At 40.0% G+C, this 17,367-nt stretch overlaps 1 protein-coding gene across 2 annotated transcripts in view; it reads left to right on the forward strand.

Moving 5' to 3' along the window:
- SELENON (selenoprotein N) overlaps positions 1-17,050 on the forward strand; it is a 39,064-nt gene extending 22,014 nt beyond the window's left edge. The window contains exons 2-3 of one of the 2 annotated variants that reach the window (XM_086940894.1): positions 6,165-6,212; positions 10,198-17,050. In XM_086940894.1, coding sequence (XP_086797020.1) covers positions 10,200-11,894 — 1,695 coding nt within the window. In that variant the 5' untranslated portion in view covers positions 6,165-6,212; positions 10,198-10,199 and the 3' untranslated portion in view covers positions 11,895-17,050. The remainder of the gene's footprint in view (positions 1-6,164; positions 6,213-10,197) is intronic. The other variant, XM_086940893.1, reaches the window with a different exon arrangement.
- Positions 17,051-17,367: the final 317 nt, after the last annotated feature.

Genomic DNA, 17,367 nt, shown 5'->3' on the forward strand with positions numbered 1-17,367 from the left:
ACTCACTCACCCATTCAACTTCTCACACATGCGCACAGTACCCCATACAGCCACTGACTTACCCACTCACTCATCCATACAGGCAGTCACACACCACCTCACCCACACACACAGAAACCCGGACAACCATAGAGGTAGTCAGACATTCAATCAATCACCCATATAGCCATTCATATACCCAATAACACACTCATGCACCCACTTACACATCAACTGACAGATACATGCATCCACACAACCAGTCACTCACCTATACATTTACTGAGACACCTAATCACTCTTTTATGCACTCAGTCACGCTCCCACTCAGTCATTCATACAGTTACTCATACACCCACTGATTCACTAATACACCTTGGTATATATATTTAACATTCATTCACATTTTTAAAAGACTCAGTCACTGGATGATGTAATCACTGATGTCATTTGAGATGTCATCAGTGATGTCACTGACCATGTCATGAGTGATGTAATATGTGAGGTCATAAGCAGTGCATTGCGGGGGGAGTTAACTCAGGTAACTAACTGCTGGATTTGTCTGATTTTGAATGAGTAAAATCTGACCCTAATTATAACGTCCCTGTAACGTTTTTTTTTTAGTGTATATGTGTATATTAGTGCATATATATATATTGCAGACATCGCATCTTCCCACATAGAGTTTATGATATTTTAAAATCTATTTATCAATAATATTGTATTTATGTAAATGGCACTTAATTTGCTGATGGAAATAGACTGTGAGCCGATATTGACAGCAATAATTGATAAGGGATCTGTCAAGTTTTCCAGTTAATGACCAAACTGGTATTCATACCGTAATACAATTTGCACGTTGGCTGACACATTACTATGTATAGCTTATGTTTAATGTTTATAGCCTGACTGAGTTTTAGCATGTATTTATTTAATAATTGCACTGTCACTTTAACACTGCTTGAAAAAAATGGTTGAAAACCGGTACAAAAACAGTCAGATGACTTGCTTACGTGTCATGTGATCAAGGCTCTCTAGAGCCGAAACGTGTAATGGCCGATCGAGCTTGGTGAAAATAAACTGATTATGTGCACTAAGTTGTGGTCCGTGTTCTATCTTTTCAAGAATTGCAGCCGCTGGTGCAGTGGAGTTTTCAGGATATATATATATATATATATATATATATATATATACATATATATATATATATATATATATATATATATATATATATATATATTCACTGAAAAAGCCATAGGTTTCAGGCCTTATATAGTTAGGAATTAGCATTTAAAAAACCTTTGAAATTCACTGAAAAAAACATAGGTTTCAGGCCTTATATAGTTAGGAATTAGCATTTAAAAAACCTTTGAAATTCACTCAAAAAAATATAAGTTTTAGGGGTGTTATAGTTAGCTGGACAATTCACTCATACAAAACCATTGAAATTCCTCCTATATAGTTAGTTGTACTAACTATATTTCGCGCACCCGCAATCCACTGCTGATGATGTCACATATTAGATCATTCATGGCATGGTCAGTGACATCACTGATGACATCATCCAGTGAATGTGGTTTGCTTCGTTATTTAAATATGCATTATATATATAGCAATTTGCATTGAAGAATGAGTGGATATATAAAAATAAATATTTGGATGGAGGATTTAGTAGCAGTGTAATTGACTGTCTACTTGACCAATTTATAGTGTCTCACTAAATATAGTGGATAGTGACTAAACTGTGTGAATATCTGTATCACTTTGTCAGTTGTTGTGTAAACAGGTTCTCCAGATGGTTACTAGCTATGTGAAAGTCTATATTAGTTATTGATTAGTTAACTGAGTATTTGTATGGGAGAGCGAATGTGTGTGTGCTTCGGTGGGAGGGGGGGGGGTGTAACTGCCCAAAATTGTGTGAATAGTTGATTCAGTAGATATATGAAGTTAAAACTACATGTTTTAACAGTTGTTTGGGTGAGTGAATATCTTTATGGGTGTGGTGATGAGCAAATATATTTCTCAATGGTACATGTCCAACGAACTAGAAAAATAAAAGACCGTGTATGTGTCAGTTGTTGTATATCAATAAGTATACATAAGACTGAATGAGTGACTGTATGGATAGCTGTATACTTGTAATAATGATTTTATAATACACTAAGTATGACTTACTATCTAAATGAATAGATGAAGTGGTGTTTGTATAAGTGTGTAGCTAAGTAAGTTTGTAAGTATGATCCATTGTTTGCATAAGTGGGTAGGATGACTTCATAAGTGAATAGGATGTGTGCTGGTGTGTAATGTTGATATAGGTGTATAAGTATTTTTGATAGTGTTCTATTGTTCATTGACAGAATGTATGAGTGAATCTACAGGTAAGCGATTAGATGTGTGTATACATCTAGAAATCACTGAGTGGGTTTTTAGATACTGCTTGCTTTTTCAATGGATTCAAATATGATACTCTGTATTTTACAAAGAGTGATGAAAGATTTTACTAGTGTATGAAAAGGTGTATGTGATTGTCACGTGGATGATGTCATCAGTGATGTCACTGACCACGTCATGAATGATCTAATATGTGACATCATCAGCAGTGGATTGCAGGTGCGCGACATATAGTTAGTACAACTAACTATATAAGAGCAATTTCAATGGTTTTGTATGAGTGAATTGTCCAGTTAAATATAACACCCCTAAAACTTATATTTTTTTGAGTGAATTTCAAAGGTTTTTTAAATGCTAATTCCTAACTATATAAGGCCTGAAACCTATGGTTTTTTCATTTAATTTTGAAGGTTTTTTAAATGAAAATTTTTAAATACATTAATTGTTATTTTTTTTAATACTAATTTACTACATTTTTGCAGGCAGGTGTTCAGAGGGCAAGCCCCCTTTTTACAACACTCTGCAGCGCAACTCCATGGCGCTTCCTGGAGATACCTGTTGGACTAGTTGCCCTCTATGGGACCTCTGGATTGAAGCAGAATTAATTCCCCAACTTAAAACACGCCACAGGGAAGTGTAATGAAGCCACGCCCCTTTTTGCACCTCTCTGCAACGCAGCCCCCGGCGTGTTTGCAGAGGGGGGACTAATTCCCCTTGCATAATGGGGGTCCCTGTGGGCCAACTAGCCCACCTGGAACCTCCAGTATGCGCCAGGGGGCTTCGTTGCAGAGAGGTGTAATGAGGCCACACCCTTTTTTACACCTCTCTGCAACGCAGCCCCCAGGCGTGTTTGCAGAGGGGGAACTAATTCCCCTTGCATACTGGGGGCAACTAGCCCACCAGGAGCCTCCAGTATGTGCCAAGGGGCTGTTTTTCTTTGCCCCGGAGGGTGGCGTTCCCCGGGGCAGTGTGGGGGGATTGGGCACCCCCCATACTTCTTTATCACTATGCCCCCGCGATTTGGTCCCCCTGGGGGGTAATTTTTAAATAAACATACCAGGTTTTTTAAAAAAAACATGTTGGGCCTTGGGGGTCCTTGTGGGACCCCCTGAGCAGGCCTAGGGGGTCAGGGTGCTTCTACCCTGCCCCCTTTTTTTTCTACACGTTTGTTTTTCTGCTTTCATGTGCCTCGGTCTACCTAGCACAAGATGGATGCCAACACTTCCTGGTTAGAAGTGTTGACAGCCAATGAGCATGCTGCTTTCTCGGGAAGGCATGCTGATTGGCTGCCACTGTCTGTCAACACTCCAAATCAGGAAGTGTTGGCAGCCATCTTGTGCCTCGGTAGAACCAAGGCACAAGAAAGCAGTGAAACAAAGGTGGAAAACACGCAAAGGGGGCAGGGTAGAAGCACCCTGACCCCCTAGGCCTGCTCAGGGGGTTCCACAAGGACCCCCCAGGCCCCAAAATTTAATTTTATTTTTTTTGAAAAATCGCGGGGTACACGCACCGTACGTGTACCTCCGCTAAGGTACGAGTACGGTGCGCGCACCCCGCGATTTAAAAAAAAATAAATAAAAAAAATGTTTGGCCTGGGGGTCCTTGTGGGACCCCCTGAGCAGGCCTAGGGGGTGAGGGTGCTTCTACCCTGCCCCCTTTTTGAGTTCTACACGTTAGTTTTTCTGCTTTCCTGTGCCTCAGTCTACCGAAGCACAAGATGGCTGCTAAAAATTTCTGTTTTGGAGTCTTGACAGACATTGGCAGCCAATCAGCATGCAGCTCGCTCACGCGAAGGTCCGCGCACGTACGCGTACGGTGCTCGCTTATAGATATATACATTTTTTTCCTTTTGATTTTCACAGGAACTACTCTAGGGATTTACACCATTTAAGCAAAAGGGTGATCTGCGAACCGAACTCTACCTCTCTGCCAAATTTGGTGTAATTCCGTTCAGCCATTCGGGCTGTATCCGTGTCTAATCGTCCTATGGAAAATAACATGGGGAAAACACGTTTTGGGACCCCCCTTTTTTCTCAGCCCCTACTTGACGAATCCCCCCAAAACTTTCAGCGAAGGAGCAGAGCGGAGCGGGCCATCTTCTTTGAGAAAACCGCGAAGATTCACCACCGGCGCCAAAGTTATTCCCAATAGAATGTTGCGGATTTCCTATGGAAACTAGGTCCTAACTATATATACCTACTGGCAACCGCCAGTAGGTAATATATATATCATGGCTAGATCAAGGCTGCCCTGTTGCAGCCGAAACGCGTCATGCTGGGGACAGAAGAACAATAAACCACCCTTGAATTAAAACTAATCGCAGTGTTTGTGGTCTGTACCTACGTCGAGGACTCTGCACTTTTGCCGAGAGTAGGAGTTGGAACGGATATATATATATATATATATGTATACACACACACGCTTGATATTTAATGTATCCCCTTATTTTTAATTTAGCCTAAGCCACTTTATCACTGACCACCCGTAAACCCCACAATTACCTCCCTTTACAAATAAAAAAATGTACACAAACTTACCATGCATGGTGAAAGCATCTCCATGGTGAAGGATCTGCACTAAAGGCATCTGCATGGTGTAAAGTTTGTTTTTAGGTTCACCTCCTCACTGCGATGCCCTATCTCTCTACTGGTATATAGTAGTCCCTTCCTTTTGTGCCTCTTTTCAGTGTGCTCCAGTGGTGGAAGGGACACTGTGCTTTCCTTTGTTCGGAGTTGAAAAAAACCTTCTATCTGGAAGCAGTTTGATCTCATCTTTTATGGTATTACTCTGGGGGGTGGGCTCTAGCATGATTTATTTGCAAGGTATGGATGCTTAGATATAAACAAATATGTGATAGCAAGTCATCACTCTTTGCCTTTTATGTGATATAATTGGAATAGCAACCATATCCAAAAAAAATATTGTTTATCAAATTTTTGATAAATATCATACAAATTCATCAAGTGTGGAAAAATACATTTAATTCCACCATATTGGTTACATTATTTTTTTTTAAAAATAATTATGATTATTTATTGTAATAATTAGAATATACTTCTTAAAAAAATAACAATAAAACTATTGTAGTCCTCGTATATTGATACAGATTATATATAAGTAATTTTCACTTACAATTTCAAATAATATTGGTTGTTACATCTTTATAGGCAATGTATGTCATGAGTGAACATAAACACGATTTTATCATTCACATTCATCGTTGTCATATTCTTCTTCTGAATAGGTGTCCTCATCTGCATCTGTTTGATTTTCACAGGCGGGAAGTTGCACATGTCAGTGCACTTGAGGTCATTTAGACAGCAGATTTTGTAGCATTTGTCTTCACAGTTCGCAAACAGTGCTTTATTCTTACGTTTTACAAAATACTGTGGTTTCCTCCATTTGTTAACAAAAAATGTGATGAGAGTTTTATTATTCTTTACGTCACGTGGCTTTGGAATTTCTTCCACTGTCTGATAATCTGGTAAGGTGGGGTGCTCTGTAACTAGTGCTAGAGTTCTTACCCTCTGATTGTCCTTTCGCTGTTCTAAATAGACGTCTCATTGTGCGTATCAAACACAACATCAATCCTTTGACTCCTATTTACTTCCTATAAAGCCATGGACGAGACAGGCCTAGCCACCTCACCAAGGTTTGATTCCTTTCCTTTTATTCTTTGAACAAGGACTATACCATCAATCAGCGTGGCTGAATTTCCAGGTATTTCCTCAGCAGGGGAAACGCTTTTCTGCAAGTATGTTGCTAAAACAGCTTTTTTTTGTCTTTCGCAACAGACCTTGGTAAAGGTCCTAAGGGACGAGAGCGGCATTTGCCATTTGAAGGTTCGTATTTTGCGCTGTCACAATGATTTGTCCAAATAGTGCTTTGTCTGCTTTCATGATGATTGTCCTGCCATTGCTGTTCACTGCATTCTACTTGGACATGTTAGTGAAGGTTTTTAGTTAGTTCATTATCAGTGTGTCATGACACTTCTTAATAGCTGTATTATTCTCAAGTCGCTCAAGTTTAAAGTCTGTATAGCATTGTTCACCTATTTCATGTGCCTTCATTATTTTGGATATTATGTCTTGCATTGCCTTAATTGCTGTGGCGAGACTAATGAGATTATGTGGCCCAATAAATAGATTTATCCAGCTTTGAACCAGACTAACAGCTCTCGTAACAGTATCTTCATCTTTTTCAATTTGTGACTGATGTTGGTCTGCGCGAATAAGATCTGATGATGACGCTTCTGTGTTCAGCCATCATATAATATCTTTTCACAGCACCCGCCTTGAGGTTAAATGTCTCAATGTGTGTCTTTGTTGACTGTTACCTCTACCACTTGATCAACCGGAATTTACCCAAACGGATTAACATCTGTTGAACTGAAAATCATCTGCTGATGAAGCTGTGGTGCATCTGGATGTTTTACTGCAAGTAATGCCATTTCGACATAGTGTACAGGCATATATATAGCGTAGTTCATCCTGTCATACGCAAAACACCATGGGAGCATATGGCGGTACAATGTAAATGCCAGTTTCCTTCTCGAGCAGCACACAGCTGAGCCAGCAAGACATTTTCATCAATATCCACTTTAGGCATCCAAAATGAAGAGAGATCTACATTCTCATGACGAAGATATTCCAGGAATTCATCCCAAAGCTGTTTTACTTCGGCAAAGGCAGCATACTGATTGAAAAACCTACTTAATACTAGAAGCAAAGAGCCAAGTCTTCAAGGATTTCCTAAAACACAGTCTATTTGTTGGAGACATCAGAGAAAAAGGCATGGCATTCAGTAGCTTGCAAGCCAGGAGGAAAAAACTTCAGCCACACTTTTATTTTTATTTTATTTATTCCATTTGTATGGCGCAACAGCTACCCTGAGGGTTTCCCGGCGCCTTGGATCAAAACATTCCAGGGGGTCATAAGTTACTAGTTATCATTCTTGGTTGAAAAGCCATGCCTTAATGCCTTTTCTAAATTTCATATAGTTAGGTTCAAGGCGCAGAGTAAGCGGGATCGAGTTCCACAGCACTGGCGCCAAGTATCCAAAGGAGCGTCCTCGTAGTCGTGCTCGCTTGAATCTTGGGACAACAAATATCTCCTGATGGATAGATCGGAGATTCCAAGTCGGGATGTATTTGTGGACCAGATTACAGAGGTATGCTGGTGCTTCTCCTATGTATATTTTGAACATAAAACATAAAGCCTTAAATTTAGCTCTGTTGCCCATCTTGAGCCAATGTAGTATACGTAGATGTTCCGATACATGTGCTCGCCTCGGTAGATGGAGAAGTATCCTGGCTGCAGCGTTTTGGACAACTTGTAGTCGGCATGTAATTTCTTTGTTGGCCCCTAAGAACAGGATGTTACCATAGTCCAGCTATGACCCAATCAAGGCCTGAACTACCGTTCTCTGCGCCCCTACAGGGAGTTGCCACAAGATTTTTCTCAGCCATTTGAGAATTGCAAAGCAGACTGAGGCTGTTTTGGTGACCTGAGTACGCATTGTCAGTTTGTCATCTATTATTACTCCTAAATTACGAGCTGACGGAACTGCCGTCGGGAGAGGCCCCATTTCAGTAGGCCAATGAACTGGTCCCCAAAGATCTTTCTGATCACCGAATATAAGCAGTTCGGTTTTGTCTCCATTTAATTTTAATTTCTTGGAGTGCATTCATTGCGCCATGCTCTGTAATCCCGAGCGGAGGGAGGAGAGACTCTTTTTATTTACCTTAGGACTAACCACCAACCTAGTGGTAGCTGATCTTAAGGCACGTCGAAGGACGTACCATGCAAAGGTCTTCTGAAACACAAGGGGTCCAAATCCATGCTGTGCCTTGTGTACAATACGCAAGGCCCTAAATTTTACCCTATCCTGAACAGGCAGCCTGTAGAGGTCCCTAATGCTCTTCCGTATGGTGCTAAATTTTGGGATGTTTAGAGGCACACGAGCTACTGTGGAGGCTGAAGCTTTAATTTGAGATGTTTATAAGTTCCCAAATAAAGAGCCTTACAATAGTCAATCTTCGACAGAATCAAGGCGTCTATGACCGTTTTTTCCATGTCTAATGGAATGAATGGATAAACCTTTTAGGTATTTTCAAAAGATAGAAGCATGAAGATGTGATTTGATTGATCTGTTCGGAAAAACAAAGTTGATCATCAAATATAACCCCAAGAATTTTGACTTTTCGAACAGGAGATGGAAGCAAACCTGAATCAGCAGGCAACCAGGAATTGTTGGGAATGTAATTTACAATAGACTACCTCAATGTTCTCTTTGTAAATGTTCTCCATCCAGGGGATAAATTCCAACTAAGCCAGTCCCAACATTACTTCATACATGCACTTGTGTACTCGAAATGGACAATTGTACATATGACTTTCTCGTACTGATGATATTGATCCTTCTGCTATCATGTCTGCTTCAATGCAAAGGTTTCGAAGGCCAGCGTCTTGAATGATTTTTCCAAGACATTGCAGATGGTGTGAAAGGTGCCGATTTGAAGAATGATTCTGTTGCATGGTACTTTATGCTTCCACATGATCTGAGTTGCTTTTGTGTAGAGAGTTTGATCCATGATCACAAAAGGTTTAGCCAAATGAAGGGACTGCTTCAGAATTTCAGAAACAGTCATCAATTCAGTTGCTGGGGCAATAATGGTGGGAAAGCAGCCCGTGGACTCCTGTGATACTCTTACTAGTTCTCTAGTACTGATGTTAAATCCTGTCCAACTTGGTATTATCTGTGCGGGGCTCTTAGCTTGTCTTGTAACAACCCAGAGTATTTTCTTATTGTGTGCAAGTTTCACTTGGGCAACACATTCCAGCATGACTTTGATACTTGTCATTAATGGCTGAGGCCCAACTCTTTCACCAGAAACATACGTGAACAATTCATCAGTATTTGTAGTGGTCAATGTTCTTTGCTTTTGTTTCTTAGTGCATGGGAGAGGAGCTTTAAAAGGTTTTGGTCCAAACAACTTGGGCTGCCCAGCTATACTGTTGACTTGATGGATTGTCTCTTTACCAGTAATAGTATTTTCCAACCTATCCATGTTATCCCATGCTAAGTTAGTGAAGACATGAGGCTGAATGTTGGCTCATCTAAGGTAGCGGCTAGTTTCTGAAGACACAAGGCTGTATTGTTCTGTTTAGAGTGCATATGTTTCAACATTGCCTATCTACTCCACTCTAAGGCACTACTCCACTCTACGGCACTCTATGCCACCGCATTCTGCAGTACTCCAATCTCTGACACTCTTTGCCACTCCACTCTGACAACTCACTCTACACCACTCCAATCTACGCCTCCCCACACCACTCTACACCACTACCCTCCACTCCACGACACTCCAAAAAACCCCACTCTCCATCAATCCATGCCACTCCACTCTACTATACTCCACTCTACGCCACTAACTTGAACAGCAGCCAGGATGGTGTACAACATGGCTAAAACACATTGGTAAAACCAATAGCTGTTGCATAGGCAATACCTATTGGCTTACCAATGCTTGTTTTTATGCTCCTCTTGTAAACATGTGACTAGATATCTGCATCCTATTCAGAATGGGTTGTATCTTTGCTGTCTCTAAAGCACAATTCTTTCTCGTTAAGATCTACACTTTATGAATAAAAACAATAAAAATACAAAAGTAGATTGTGGCAATTTTGTTGACTAGTGAAGAGTAGACATACATTTTTTGAAATCACATTGTCTACCCTAAAGTCAAACTGCTTTCTTTTCATGCAATGTATGAGAATTGCTCATGCCTATTCATCTAATTTTGTATTTGTCATTTAATCATTACAGTGATGTCCACAGATCTAAGGCTTCGACGGAAGGAAAGCGAACAGAATAATGCTGCATCAGAAGAGAAAAGAGGCAAAGAAAAAAGTGAGGAAAAAAGATCATGGAAAATGTGTTCCATCTTCGTGCGCATCTTCTTTCTGTTTTTTCTGATTCTGGCCGTCATTATGGGCGTCAAGTTTTATTATGATGATCAGACTATTCAGCGGCATGAGGCAGCTCTGCGATCCTTGGGGACGGAAGGATTCTTCTTGTTCTCCTCTCTGGATGCTGACAAAGATCTCTACTTAAGCCCTGAGGAGTTCAGGTCAATAGCAGAAAAGCTGACTGGTGTTGCACCTGTTTCAGACTACGAAGAAGAGGACGTTCATGATCCCAGTGGGGAGACGCTGTCTGTAGTTGCAAATTTTCAGCCTCTGATAATGGAAACTATGACAAAGAGTAAAGATGGCTTTCTGGGAATTACTCACAATGCCTTGTCAGGACTGCGAAATTGGACAGCACCCTTGACACCTTCCAGTGTTTATTTTGCCAGTCAGTTCAGAGCATTCCTACCTCCAAAAAACAAGCTGAGCTTGGGTGATCCTTGGTGGGTAGTCCCCAGTGAACTCAACATCTTCACTGGATACCTTCCTAACAATCGTTTTTATCCTGCGACCCCCAGAGGAAAAGAGATTATTATCCACAAGCTCCTGAGCATGTTCCACCCACGTCCTTTTGTCAAAACCAGATTTGCTCCTCAAGGAACTGTGGCCTGCATCAGAGCTGTCAGTGACTTCTATTATGACATTGTCTTCAGAATACATGCTGAGTTTCAGCTGAATGAGCCTCCGGACTTCCCTTTCTGGTTTTCACCTGGACAATTCACAGGTCACGTTGTAATTTCTAAAGATGCTTCACACGTAAGGCAATTCCACCTTTATGTCCCTAATAACAGGTCACTTAATGTTGACATGGAGTGGTTGTATGGAACAAGCGAAAGCAGCAATATGGAAGTTGACATAGGATACTTACCCAAAATGGAATTGCTAGCTACAGGCCCTTCAATCCCTTCTGTGATTTATGATGAGAACGGCAATGCCGTTGATAGTAGCGACCCCTTGGGAGACCCAATTGAGTTTGTGTTTGAAGAGATACACTGGCAGTCGGAAATCAGCTGGACAGAAGCTGCAAAAAAATTGGAAGTGACCATGTATCCATTTAAGAAGGTGCCATACCACCCTTTCACTGAAGCTTTCAACAGAGCAGTTGCAGAAAACAAGTTGGTACACTCCATTTTGCTTTGGGGAGCATTAGATGACCAGTCCTGCTGAGGTTCCGGGCGAACTCTCCGGGAGACAGTCCTGGAAAGTTCGCCCATCCTCGCCCTGCTGAACGAAAGCTTTGTCTGCAGTTGGTCCTTAGTGAAAGAATTAGAAGAACTACAGAGTGACAAAGACAATGGCTTCTATGCAAAAGTGGCAAAATTGCACCTTGAGAAGTACAACTTCCCCGTAGAAATGATGATCAGCCTACCCAATGGGACAGTTGTTCACCATATTAATGCCAACTATTTTCTTGACATCACCTCTATGAAGCCAGAGGAAGCAGAGAGTAGCATCTTTAGTTTTACTGCTTCATTTGAAGACCCCTCCACTGCCACTTACCTGAAATTCCTGAAGGAAGGGCTGGAGAAAGCAAAACCATTTATGCTTACATAAGCTGCTGAGGAAAACAGTTCCAGAAAACATGTTTTGACTTTTGTATGGTCTTCATTTCAGCATCTTTTTCAAATACCTCTGCAGATTTGCACATTATTGGCCCAGTATTGACAAAGTGACTGCCAAAATATTTCAATATGCAAATAGATTTTAATCCGCTTTTTTCTTGGTCTACCAAGTACAATATGGCAATTTTAGTTTTGAAACGTTTGATGTTTCTCTTTTTGGTTTGATAAATCCCACATAATATCGAGTGTTTAAGTAAGCTGCAAACATGTATTGTAAATAGGAACATTACAACACAAATGTGATCATTTTGTTTTTATAGAATGATTTTGTCTCCAAGGATTGATGAAATAATGCAAGTGTCCAAATCACTCCCTTAGCCGAGCTGACAGCGATCTTTAAATTCCATAATTAAGTAATCTGTGTTTTCCATTTTTAGCCCTTTCCTTTGTGAAAACTGTGATCACCAGTTTTCTAAAATTTAAAAAGGTGTCATTTTGAACAACTCCAAGACTGTCCTTGGATTAGAGGAAAAGTGGACAAGTTTAACAAAAGAATGAAAGATGCACATATTGTTTGATGAATGATTAATCAATGTGGGTATTGAATACGTATCTGCAAAAAATAACAGGCCATTCAGGCTAAGGCAAAACAAAAATATATTTGGAAGAAGGGTATTTGAGTTGAGTTAATTTGATACTGTTTGAAAGGAAAATCCCAATTGTGAAGAAATCTCGACAACAAATTATGAAGTCTATTGAAAATGTGTGGTAAAGGGATGGCCTTGTCTGTAATTATTTCAAAGGACGTGGCACAATTACATTGTTCATCCAGTTCCAAAGCACTCGCAATTTTTTTTAGGTAGCAGGCACCAGAAGATGTCAGATTTTCCTAAAATCATAATTTCATCAAGTTTACGAGGCTACAGCAGGGTGGCATGTCTTCTGTATTCATGGAGGACACTTAGATTGAAAGTTTTTTGCTTCTTGTACGCTACAATTTTCCTGTTTTAGAATCCAGTCCCTATGTTGGATAGCTTGATGACAATAGGAGCAGAATATGTAAGGCAATGAACCTTTTGAAGCATAATCTGTGCAACTTCCAGCAACATATTTCTACAACTTCATGGACAATTCAAAACCTTGAGGAAGACAGTAGGCTCAGGAAAAGCTGAAAAGGCTTGCTTTGCCACCGATTTCCTCATGAATGGCGAATATCAAACATTGCCTTAAAACAAAACTTGAAAGGCAAAAACCAGATTACTGTGCATCAATTATTTTAGGAACTCACCACTCCTACTCCCATTCCTCTGAACAGTTATTTCGGAGTACAAAGGTTTTTTTAATTTTGAAATTAGTAAATGCTAAAAGAAGCTCGGCCCCATGACCTGCTCCTAATTTGTTGTGAATATCAGATACTCTATGCCTTTTTAAATCTCATAGTTTATGGGAAATGTTATCTTGAGAGAGTTTCAATTTGCTAACACACTGCCAGAAAAAAACATTCAGCAGAGGCAGCAGTACCAAGATCATTAGGTAAAGTGTCTGGAAAGGCCAGTAATTAATAGACCATTGCAAATGTTGACACATGCCCTCTTTACATTGACAGTTTGCTGATACTGATGCACAAAATGTAATGAAATTGAATTAATATTCTGTTAAATTGAGCAGGAGTATTGCCAGACAACTTAGAACTGATAGCGATTTAACTTCAAGCTCAGTTTGCTTTTCTTTCAGTACAATTTATGATGGGTGAACCAGAATGTAAAGCACTGTGCTGTGCCTTACAGTCTATTCCTGATGTCTTGGGATTATCCAGTGTTATTGCCGAATGTAACAGACCTATTTAATGGAGAATTGCCAACATTTGCTATATTTTGCTGGTGGTGGGCCAGAATGATTATAACCAGGCTGACCTGACAACGTGGGTGGGTACATATGGGAGGAACTAAAGATGCAGAAGTTAACTGGAGAGACATGGGCATGGCAGATGAGGCAGCCCATCACGGTTTGGCTCTACAATAATCACTACATTACTGAATTGCGTGAAGAAAGAGGTGGCGTGCCAAGTGTTAGAAAAGGCCCAGATCAATCCACACTGCAAGAGATCTTCATGGAAGCAGGGACAGAGAATGAAAAACTGCGTACAAGGGTTTTGTGGGCTATCCCTTATTTCTTTTTTCAAGTAAAAGATTTCATGCAAAACAGTTTGTGGTCCAATCGGGTACAATCCTGAAAGGGAAGGAAGACCATAGAAAGGTTCGACATTAACCCTCACCCCAAACCTGCATCTGGTCAGATTCAGACCCTAGCAAAAGTGGTGGGTGAAAGTGCCCTTTAATATTTGTACAAGAGGACAAGATGAGCCTTGTGGACCACGGCCGTTGTTAAAATTGTACCTATGAATATAGTAAGATCTGTTTTCCCACTTTAAATTGACTACTGTCTGCTTGCACTGAATTCTTAACTTATATACAAATGTTTAGTCGTTTCAAAATTAAGCAGCAGGTATTGACACACAAAAACTGTTAAGATGCCTCCACACATGATATTTAGCACGTGGGAAGACAGGCAGGCAGACAGAAAATACATTAATGATCAATATGACACCAATAAATCTTGGTTACATTTTATCCATAGTAGTTGTTCTGTAGTCAGTTAGTCAAATGAAAATGCCTGATTCTTGAACCATGCGTTATTCCATTGCTATACACTGTGTGTACCCATTTCTGTAACAAACAGTAACATTTTTTGTAACTAGTTAACGTAGTGGATGTTTATCAATAAGCTGAGCAGCTGTACCACAAAGTTCTTGTACACAGGAAAGTCTTAATCATTCTCAGAGAATAATACTTCAGTTGCCATATGTGACGGCTAATAGTTTTCCAGTGGATTAATGCACTCTTTCTGTTCATGTATGTCACAGTTTCAAGGTCAGAAATAACACCTGCTGATACTCGAATTCGAATACTCACTGCCAGCATATCCTCAAGCTTAGCATGTATAGGGAATTATAGTTTTCTATTTTTAACTCCACGTTTCCTTATTTTGACAACATGTTGGTAGTCGTACACAACAAATACGGAATGTGATACTAGAGAAAAAGAAATGCAGTACATGATTTTCAAGTGTTTTTGCTTTTTGACCTGTTGACATCGTGTCTGTACAGGGTATTACAGTTCTTCAAGTAAAATCTAATGTTTTAATTTGTTTAAAGCAACATAGCCAGGTCAGAGTCTGATGGCTGCCAAACATTTGACTGCACAAGCATAAGCAATTGTATACACTTTATTTTGTACTTGTTAACATGTTTTTATTGTAGTTAAGGACTTTTTAAATGTTGATCTATTTGTGAAGGAGGAGCGAAAGAAATACATTGTTTCTCTTGACAACCTGTTCTTCATGATGAGCCAGTCTTAAAGTTAAGCAAATAACAGGCCGGGTCTGATTTCCTGACAGTTGCAGTGCAAGAGAAAAATATGCTTCTGTCCCTCCTCTTCCATACATTCTTGCTATCGTCAGTGTTTTTGGTACACTGCCACTTCTGTTTTTCAGACCAAAGTTCTCTGTTTCATTTTAAACACGATCTCAGAAGGGTGTGGACATTCTGTACAAGAAATACGTTTTACTATCTAGGGAGCTATCAGAAATGCAATTGCACAATGAATAATGGAACGTTCTGGAAGCATGCATTTGTCGTAATTGTCCGACCTGCCTTTCCTTCGTCACGAAAGAGACTTTTGATTATTACTGCTGTATTTTATATTGCTATTTCTCTGCAGCAGCAGATCAAAACCCTTGAGCGACCAGGGCTTTTAAACGCAATTTTTCTAATAAAAATGCATTGGCACCAAAGTACAAACTAGACACTGACTAGATAGCTTGATTTTAAACCCAAGTTGTGGAAAGGCTTCCAGTTGATACAACACACCTATCATGCCAGAAAGTAGCATATTCATGACCACATAAGGGGGTGTTTTGCAACATCAACATTTGGCAGTAAATATCTATGGTGTGGATTATGTCAACCTGTCTAGTACTGAGTGCTTAGTTTATCTTTCCGTGATGCTCTTCTCCTTGGACCAGGACCAAATAAGGCGTCTGATTCATGCACATCACTGAGCAGACTTGGGCCGAACACAACAGTTGACTCAAGTAATGGAGAATCCGTTATGCTGGATTTTAATGACTCACTTCAAAATCGCCTTGTGATCAAAATGCAGTGGATTCACTTTGAGTCTGATTGAGACTGATGTAATATGGGCTCTTGCGGGATTTACAATCCTCCTGAGTATATATATGGGTTACCCAGGAAATTATGACCCCTGCGACAATAGCTGTTTGCATAATATTTTCAAGTATACAGTTACATTTCGGCAGCTCACACCTGCCAATATTTAACAAGTAAAAAATGCCCACTAAACCTAAAACATTGGGATTTCATTGAGGAAAGCACTAAAATCAGCATGTTTTTTCGCATTTAGATAATTAACAGTCTTAATAGATAGATATGTATTGGTTTCCATAAGTAACGTATCCACACTGGGCCTCTCGTAAAGAGGTCCAAAGTGTATTGTGGATCTAATAACCAATGTTAGACAACCAAAACGTATATTTTTAGACCGTTTGAGCTACACTTACTTTTGCACATTCAGCATTTGGTTTGACTTGAAGGGGATCAGGTGTTCTCATCCGCTCATTAAAATACCATGCAATTTAATTTTCATACCATAACTCCTTTTCACCAGTCCTGACTAAAGGAACTTGCTAAGTAAAGTTCACCTACTGAGATGCATTAAAATGGAAACTTTTGGTCTGAGACTCATAATCTTCGAAAGAACATCTCCTGCTTCCTTATAAACATCTAAAGCAAATATTCTGCAAATGAGTAAAATTAGCAACTGCTCTCTATCCATACTTCAGTTGTGGCTTGACATCGTATTTGTAATATGGGAAGTATTGATGTTGGCTGTACCTGCAAACGTCTCCTTTTTAGTGAACATTTTTGTGTTTATATTTGTATTACTTAATATCTTGTAGTCTTCCAGCAGGTGGATGTTCGCAACAGCTAGTGCCATTTATATGTGTACTGTTTTTATATTTTGTACCAGTTTCATAAAAGGATATTAAAGTATTAATTTTAAAACGTCATTATTTGATTGCTTACATTTTGCAGATGAAATCCGTTGTTCTGCCTCCCTTGGTCACCTGCACCCCATCCCATTTTTTCTTATTTTCAGTCACTCTCGATCATTCTTTGTCTGCGCTCTCACTCTCTCTACCTTCATTCTTTCTCTCTCCTGCTCTCTGTGACTTTCTTATCTCTCACTCCTGATCCTTTACCATCTTTACCCCCCCCCCCCTGTCTTAATGACAGGCCTCTGTGGTCTGTATGTGGTAGCCGCCGTTTCAAGAGTGGTAATAATGGCTGTGAATGTTGCCCTTACACAGGTACAATTGTGTGGAAG

The sequence above is a fragment of the Lissotriton vulgaris genome, chromosome 10 (genome assembly GCF_964263255.1).
Source record: "Lissotriton vulgaris chromosome 10, aLisVul1.2, whole genome shotgun sequence".
Lineage (NCBI taxonomy): Eukaryota > Metazoa > Chordata > Amphibia > Caudata > Salamandridae > Lissotriton > Lissotriton vulgaris.